Consider the following 9,435-nt stretch of genomic DNA (forward strand, 5'->3'; position numbering starts at 1 on the left):
AACCTAGCATCTGCCTAAACAACATGCTACTGTATGTAAATAATATTCTTTACATTTGATGGGATTTGAACATCCCTACTTCATTTAACCATTTACGCTTGCCTCTTTTTTTTATCCCACGATTTTGTAACCCATTTTCTTCACCCAGTGCCAATTGCCTATGTAATCCTGGGATTTACTCTCCCTCTGCCAGCCTAGGTTGAGCCCAGAACTGAGCTCATGCCTCCTTCAGTGCATGAGGAGCTAGCAAGCCGCTTCTTATCACCTGACAGGGGGGGGGTTTCCCCAGTAGGACGTAGCGCGTGCATGGAAGGAACACGTTATTCCAACCAGTTCCTTTCCCCTCCATCAAGTGCCCTGGCTGACCATGGGGAGGCAGTATAGAGACCAGGATTGCTGCATGTTTTTTGTGAGGGTACCTACCCTGGGGGACACGGGGAGAACATGCAATGACGCGGAGGAGAGGACACGACACGACCCCAGCGCCCACAGCGTCCCCGGTGGTAATCGAACGCTCGCCTCTCTTGACCAAAATATACATCCCAGTGACCCAACAATAGGGTTGTCATGGTAACACTTAGAGAGGCAATGTAAATTAAACAAAACGAAAAAGCTCTTAAGACACACAAAGCATGCTGGGAGATGTAGGCCAGACCTTGAGGCAGACAGCTGGTGTTGTCGGCAGCCAGGCCATAACCATGGTGACAGTGGCAGGCGTGCGTCGCATTCGGGGACTCTTTGCAGAAGTGTTCACATCCTCCATTTCTATAGAGGCAACCGTAGGATGCCCTCACCGCTATAGAGAGAGAGAAAGAGAGAGAGAGTTACTATATAGACAACCGTAGGATGCCCTCACCGCTAGAGAGAGAGAGAGAGAGAGAGAGAGAGAGAGAGAGAGAGAGAGAGAGAGAGAGAGAGAGAGACAACCATAGGACGCCCTCACAGCTAGAGAGAGAGAGTGATAGTTACTATAGAGACAACCATAGAACACCCTCACAGCTAGAGAGAGAGAGAGAGTATCTATAGAGAGAGCTGTAGGACGATATATTATCATTATAATAATAATGTAATAATCTATTTAAAAAGCATATCCTACTATATTCTACATGTGTTTTGATTAGCAGATTACATTTAATATCAGATTACATTTACCAGTGTTTGAGTCTGTAATCTCATCACCTTTGTCGCAGTGTCGTCCCTGGTGACCGTGGCGGCAGATGCAGAAGTAACCTTTGACCTGAGGCATACAGGTGGCTCCGTTCTTACAAGGTCTGGATTCACAGTGGTCCTTCACTAAACAACACAGAAAAACAACATTATCCATAATCCTTCACAGTGGTCCTTCACTACACAACACAACACAACACAACACAACACAGAGAAAAACTACATTTCCCATAATCCGTCACAGTGGTCCTTTACTACAAAACATAACGCAGGGGAAAACAACATTACCCATAATCCTTCACAGTGGTCCACCACTACACAACGTGAGCTGTGTTAGTGCACAGGAGTCGGGGACCGGAAGTTGAGAGTTGGGGAAGTCCCAGCAAAGACGCGCTGTGATTGGCCAGTAGTCACTTTGAGTGGCAGTTGGGTCAAACGCAGTCCCCACAACATGATTTACTATTTTGTGCCTATCGGTACATAACTCGGACGGGGCTGAGTAGGCACAAGCGAACTTCGCAGCGTTCGGCACGGCAACTCGTGCACGGCAACTCGTGCACGGCAACTCGTGCACTTTAGCGCGCTAGGTGGTGCCTCTCGTGGCTCAAATTCGCTTGAGACTGCGCCTCTCCGTCACGGTCCGGTCCAAAACCTTACTTTATCGGCGAAAAAAAAAGGTCCGCGGTTGTTTGAAAAAGTAAGAAAGAGTCGAACGCAGACTCCCAGGAGAAGTGGATTGGGAGTCTAATAATTAACGACTGAGGCCACTGCTGAGATAGGTTATTAGGGCCGTATTAGAATGTGACTATGCCCACCGTTCCCAACTCTTCTATAGAGCAAAAGAAGCCCCGCCCAGGGGCCCGCCTATGGGGGCAACTGTCGTGCACTAACATAGCTAGCCTACACAACACGGGAAGAACACTACATTACCCATAAGCCTTCACAGTGGCCCACCACTACTACACACCACAGGGGAAAACTACATTAGCCATAATACTGCACAGTGGTCCAGTACTACACAACACAGGGGGAAAAAACAACTTTACCCATAATCCTTCACAGTGGTTCACTACTATACAACACAACACAACACAGGAAAAAACTACATTACCCACAGTGGGTAGTTCTTTATATATACGCTAATGATAAACTTAATTTCAGACACAATAGGTCCATATAAAACAAAATAGATAAAAGAGAATAGAAAAACAGACAGCAACTAGACGGACGGACGGACAGACGGACGGACAGGGTGCAAAACATAGAGAGAACACAGCGATAGCATGAATATCATACACACGCACGTACACACAATGAATGAGCTACTGTACAATGTATGTGTTATAAAACTAATATCTACATGTGCATTGCTCTGTTTACCTGAGTATAGTTTCCAAAACTCATTCTGTAGGAGAGAGAGAATAGTGTTATTGAACAGTCTTCTGTAGGAGAGAGAAACAGAATAGTGCTGTCAAAAATGGCAGATCTACAAGCTCAAATCGTGTTGCAGCACAAGGCATTGTGAGCTTGTACATTAGGCTATTTTCAGCTCAAAGGTTAGGGTTGAAAATTGCAAACAAAAAAGACAAAAGTATTCTTAAAATCGCTGCTCAACGCTTCTCCTGATATTCTGTTATAGTTGTGATTTATGGATTGAAGACCATTTCACAACTTGAAAATTTGCCACTTTCTCCATGAAAAAGGTTTGGATTTCCCACTGATTTCACTGATGACACTCAAATATTGCATCTAGTAGTAGTACTGTTAATAAGAATACAAGAACGCTCGCCCCAAAATACGCTCGCCCCAGGTCAAATCCGGTGACCTTGGAGCGGTCCCCTTCAGGTATTCCTAAATGTAACCTCAGTAAAACCATGCCTAACCCTAACCTTATTCCTAAACGTAACCTCAGTAAAACATTGCCTAAACCTAACCTTATACCTAAACATAAGTAAGAAAAATTATACCTGAACCTAACCTTATTTTTAAACGTAACCTCAGAAAAGCTATGCCTAACCCTAACCTTATTCCTAAACGTAACCTCTGTAAAACTATGCCTAACCGTAAACGTATTAGCATATCTCTGCTGTCCGCCAGAAACCAGCTAACATTTTTCGGGAAATGAAAAAAAGTGGAGTTAGGAGGTTTTGTTCTTCATTGATAAGAACAGCTGAATGGCCCTCCAAGCTCACAATGAGGTTGGAGGTCAGCAAAACCAGCTAACTCCGGTGGAGTTAACTGGTTTAGCAGAAAGTTTGAGGATCCGATGGAGTTAGCTGGTTTTGTTAGAAGCGCTTTTTAAATGCTTTTCATTGGTTCAATAGTTTTTTTAACAACACATATACGTAAAGGGTGTTCAATTGTACTGATTTATGGTATGATTAAAAAATGCAAAAGCATCAAAATGGAGTTAGCTGGTTTCTACCGGACAGCAACGACAAGAATACTAGAACCGCTGGGGGCGAGCGGTCTGTGGGAGAAAAATGGGGGCGAGTCTCTTGTGGTGCGAGCTTCCGGTTACCATTAATAAATTAATACTAGTAGCCTAGTACAGGGGTCTTCAACGTTTTTCAGGCAAAGGACCCCTTAGCTGAGAGAGAGATGAAGCAGGTACCCCCACTACATATTTGATTCATGTTAATTGTCTGTTTTTAGACATTTAACGACTTAAACCCTGAATACTTTGTGAACTTCACCTTTAGCTCTGTACTTGGTCCGCTCTTTTTTCCCCTCTACACCAAACCGCTTTGCCGAAAATAGCCGATCTACAAGCTCTCAACACGTCGAAGACGCATTTTGAGCTTGTAGATCTGCTATTCTTGGCTACGGTTCCCCAAAAATAGGGATGCAAGGGTTCAAGTGGTTCATGTAAAAATGTAAATTATAAGGTCCCTATCACACAAAGATTTGGCGGCCCCCCCCCTGCAGTATCTCAGAGGACCCCCTTGGGGTCCTTGACCCCCTGTTGAAGACCCCTGGCCTTGTAGCAGGGCCTCACTAGTTGTTTAGGGAAGATGAAGATCTCTCTGGCCTCCTCATAGGAGCATTTCTCCTCCAGACACTCTCTCTCCAGATCTCCTGCTTTCAGCTCCTCCAGAAAGTAGTTGGCTCGGCGAGAACGTTGGAGAACCCTGCTGGCATCCTCTCTGTTCAGGAAGACCGGAGCTGATAGACAGACAAACAGACAGACAGATATGTCTGGTAATATGCATGGGTGCATTGGTAATATGAGTGATGGTGTGTTGATGTGTAATTGTATATGATATATTATGTGTGTGTTTGTGTGTACATATGTGAGCAGGGCTGGAGATTTGGGGAACAACTCGCCAGTAGAGAAATGGTAGTAAACAGCAAATTAAATGCGATTTTTTTGTTGTTGTGTTTTTCGTTTTTTTTTTCTTCATATTAACACAGTTCGAATGTTAAAGAGGGTTTGTATTCTTTTTAGAATCATTAAATGGTTACATTTATATGGCAAAGTAGGCTGCTTAATTTGCGAGTTTGTGTGTTATTTTGGGGGGTGGAGAGACACTTGGCCGAGATTTGCAGAGGGTTTCGATTGGTCATGGCTGGTGTTCTCCGGTTTCACTCTGAGCACCGCTTATCTTCCCACGATGAGCCAGTGTTGCCTTGTATTTTTATTATAAGTTAGCCCCCAAGATTTTTATTTGAAAATAGCAGATCTAAAAGCTCACAACACGTTGCTCGCGATGCGACGCGTTGTGAGCTTGTAGATCTGCTATTTTCAAATAGCCGATGTATACAGTAGGTTTAAAGTGCTCATGTGGCCCATTGTCGCTTCTTTTGGGCTCGTTTTCCTGGACCTGGTTGCTTATTTCTCTCACAGAACTGGCAACTGAAACCGTGGTGTTGCTAAACTTGCTGCGCACAGCTTAAGTCGCGCTGATCTGCTCAGCAGAAAGGATTATTCATTCATTTTCAATGTTACAAAAACACCCCAAACCAAAGAAATTATGTTGCTCACATGTTGCAAACACAGCAGCTATAGTTGAGGGCGGCCCCAGCTAAACCAACAGGCGGCTCGACGTTCGTTTGTATGGAAGAATTTCAAACTTGGACAAAAACAACAGTGGAGTGACGAGGCTAGTCTGATTGATTGAAAATGTTATTAGGCAAAAGAATGTAAAACAACACAGTTACATTTATAATGCTTTTGTCTAAAAGGTCCGGCCAAAAAAGTCCTTCCGGAATTGTTTCCGTTGGGGTCCTTGAATTAATTTCATAGACATATATAGTAGCAACCAAACAGTTCAAAATCAACATGAAAATACAGATAATACAGAAAAAATACCACTATGTACAAAAAAAAGAAGCATGGAAAAAATAAAATAAAAAATAAATGTACAAAAAAAGGGGGGGGAAGCATGGAAAAATAAAAATTATATACAAAAAAAGCATGAGGAAATACAAAATATGTACAAAAAAGAGGAGGGGGTGGGTCGTCTGTCTACAGGGAAACTGGTACTAGCTCCTCTTTCGGCCTCCAGAAAGATTAGTTTTTAGGGCTGTTTTGAATGAGCCCAGCGAACTGCATTTTTTGAGGGATGGGGTTAGACTATTCCATTCCTTGGTGGCTGTGCTATAGAAGGAGAATTTGCCCATGTTTGTTTTATGGGTGGGTGGTACCAGATTGTTGTTTACGCTCCCTCTAGTTTCCCTCCCTCTAGTCGACGAGCTTAGCATTGTTAGCTCGATGTCAAGCGTCATGGTTGAACTTACACCTGGTGTTTGCATTTCTCCATATACAACTCTTACATCTACATAAACGTTCAGATTTCAAATATAAAGTGCTTATCTCATGGCCACGGGGGTGTTATAATTATATACGGGCCCTCATACGTACCCGTATCTTCCGTATCGTTCAATAAAAAGCATTTTGATCCGATTGGTGGCCATTGTCTCCGTTTTTTTTCCAACTACGCGGCCGTAGCGGTTGGGGGGTGTATTGCACTCTGATACATTATAACTCTATGAGAAAATGGCCGCCGATCGGATTAAAATGCTTTTTATTGAACAATACGGAAGATGAATTGTAACATCCGTGGCCATGATGTAAGCACTTTATATTTTAAATCTGAACGTTTATGTAGATGTACGTGTTGTAAATGGAGAGTGCAAACACCAGGTTGGAGTTAAGCCAGGACGCCGTGCGTGTCTTTATTATTAATAGGTAAACCTCGACTATTAGTTGACTACCAGTGGGTCAAATTTAGTGGTGGAAGAAGCACTTGGTGGTAGCAATACCACAATATAAAAAGTAAAAGGCCTGTGCTCAAAATGTTACTTGAGTTCAATCAAAGTAAAAGTACAAAAGTATTGGCATCAAAATATACTTAAAGTACCTAAAGTAAAAGTACTAAAATGTTTGAAAATAGCTGATCTACAAGGTCACAACACGTTGCAATGCGCATTGTGAGCTTGTAGATCGGCTATTTTCAAATAGCCTATGTATAAAATACCTAAAAGAATGTACTTAAGTACAGTACTTGAGTAAATGTACTTAGTTACTTTCCACAGTAAAATCCAAAAATTATGTGTTGTGGCAGTGGGCAACATTTTAATTGTGTTGCATCAAATTTCTATAGTGTGGACAGCTAACTGAAAGGTTTCAATGGGGAGTGAGTAGAGGAGTGGCTAGGCTGAATAAATTACCCATTGTTCACGCCCATTACCTGGAGCTGAGAGGTGCTTAGAAGTGGAAATTCTTTAGAAGGGATTATCTCAGTTTGGCCTATTATAGATAACAAGATTCAAATGGTCACATCTTCTTCAAATGTGTTCCAATTTCAATGAATGATACATCATATGAAAGCTTATATTCTCGACTTCAACAATCTGTAATAAAATGCCCCCTTGCGGCCTAAAGCACTGTCCGCTCACATATGTATAAGTACAGGGAGTCTGTGCTACTCAAACCACTGATTCTAGTCTGGCCTCAGGAACTCCTGTGTGGCAGTTGGTGGGGGATGTTCAACTCAGGTTTTCTAAGTCCATATTTTTATATATTGTGTATAAAATGTGCAACAGTTTCAATGTGCATATTGTTTTATATCATCATGTTTAGACTGAAGTTTCACTAACCAGTGACCGCACCCATTTTGTTGACAGGCTCTGCCCATCAGTGACATCATCGGTAGGCAGGTTTGTTAATTTCAAACATTTCAAACTTGTATTTGTGTGAATGCAAGAACAACGGCTTCTATCTCAGCATGCTAACTTCCCAGGAAGAGAAAGCATGTAGTTTCAAAAAAATATATATATATATTTTCTATCAATCACACAGCCATTTTTTTTTGTTTTTGTCGCATTCCTTAGCCAAAATTTTCTACGGTAGGAGACTCAAAGAGTCTCAAAGAGTCTCCTACCGTAGACATTTACATTACTGACCAATGACCCGGTCATCAAATTATTGGCATGCGACAAAAAAACTAATAAAATCCACAAATTCAAGGCTTCACGGGGTGTGTGATTGATAGAAAATAAGTCATTTTCTGGGTGAACTACTCCTTTAAGGCCCATTTCCAAAACAGTGAAAATAGTAGATCCGCTATTTTCACAATTCTTAGAGGGAAAAATGAGAACATGTTTGGAAATGTTTGCCTATAACGACATGCCAAAGATAGGGAGGCCAGGTTGAAAGTAAACGTATGGTTGCAAACAATAAAACGCAAATGATATCTATAATGACATGTGTAACATGACACATGGAAGGGCATGGATTTAGACGCACTCTTCTGAACTGGAGAAAATATGCAAAAAATAAGTGAATTTGAGGTTGAATGTGAACACTAGGGCAGTGGTTCTCAAAGTGGAGTCCGGGGAACCCTAAGGGTCCTTGGGGGGGTTTCCAGGGGAGTCCCCAGCCAAATGTGTTAATACAGCATCACAATCATTTTAAACACTTTATCCATACATTTATACATTGGGCTAGTCAAAAATAGCAGATGTACAAGCTCACAGCACGCTGCTATTTTTGAACACACAACATTTTGAATAATATTGAACTTTTTGAAAACAAATATCTTCTCTTCTGGGGGTCTGAGGAAGAAATTATATGGCTGCTTATATCTAACCTTTATATGTTACCATCACTTATAATACTTCTACAATACATTATGATATTTGACAGCTTGTAAGAGCCTCCACTAGGCCTAATTGCTATTGTTTTGGTACAGCCTATCTTGTTATGGTTCAGTTTGTCCTTCAGGCAGCTAACAGTATAACTATGATCTCTGCCCTGTGCTCCAGGCAGAACTACCGTACCACTGACATGAGTGTTAATGTACTTCTGATCATGATATCATGTACATAAAGCATAATCACCACCACCTAGAATATTGTCTCGACTCCTATGTGCCTCATCGATTGCTGATTGATTGATTGATCCAGAATTCCACGACAGGTCCCTGTCACAAAACCTTTTTCAGATGGGGGGTCCGCGGCTAAATATATTTATACATTTGGGCGTCCTTGACACAAACACTTTGAGAACCACTGCACTAGGGGGTAGGCAATTGTCATACCCTCAAATGACCCACCCCCCCCCCCCCCTGTTAAAACCACAAAACAGCACATGACTGACAAACAACACGTAATATCCATTTTTAAACACAGGAAGAAGAGCACGTTCCCCTTAAGCCTACCTGTAGGATCCCCGGTGCAGTGTGGGATACATAAGAAGAGCCATAGGAGGGTCAGTACGTCTGTCCGCGTGTCTGCGTGTCTGTCTGTTCTGCTGAGAGATGCCATTACTGAACGCCTGAGCAAAGTTCAACTGCATCAACAACAAAATCAGCTTCCTGTGCAAAACACACATACAGAGTTAACGCATGCGCGCATGCGCACACACACGCACACACGCTCACACGCTCACACGCACACACACACCACACATCCTGCACACGTATACAAGTGTACAAACACACACCACACACATTTTATCTGTCGCACTTTAGACACAAACAAAAGCACGCACACACGCACAAGGCCGGGCGCTGCAGATTATGTTTTTTTTTGTTCCTGTGAGTCTGTGCGGCTCTGAAAAGCAAATCTCAGACACAGCTGCACCAATCGGTGTGAAACTTTGCACACACCCCCAGTAGGCCAGGGAAGAACCTCCACCCATGGTGCTATTAACAGGCCACTTCACATTTTGGCATTTTGGCAACATGCCATGGACGCAAGATCATACCAACATTTTAATCTCGTGCTGTGTGGCCTCTAGAGATTTTTTTTTACCTACATTTT

The 9,435-nt window shown here is 42.5% G+C and overlaps 1 protein-coding gene across 1 annotated transcript in view; it reads right to left on the reverse strand.

Moving 5' to 3' along the window:
- Nucleotides 1-8,937, reverse strand: part of LOC308076892 (coagulation factor VII-like) — a gene marked incomplete at its 5' end in the record, with an annotated part of 13,498 nt that extends 4,561 nt beyond the window's left edge. The window contains 4 exons of the mRNA XM_080417410.1: nt 656-796; nt 1,180-1,293; nt 4,141-4,332; nt 8,832-8,937. Coding sequence (XP_080273536.1) covers nt 656-796; nt 1,180-1,293; nt 4,141-4,332; nt 8,832-8,937 — 553 coding nt within the window. The remainder of the gene's footprint in view (nt 1-655; nt 797-1,179; nt 1,294-4,140; nt 4,333-8,831) is intronic.
- Between the last annotated feature and the right edge of the window lie 498 nt (nt 8,938-9,435).

This window comes from Gymnoscopelus braueri, assembly GCF_963280865.1.
Source record: "Gymnoscopelus braueri genome assembly, chromosome: 21".
Taxonomy (NCBI): domain Eukaryota; kingdom Metazoa; phylum Chordata; class Actinopteri; order Myctophiformes; family Myctophidae; genus Gymnoscopelus; species Gymnoscopelus braueri.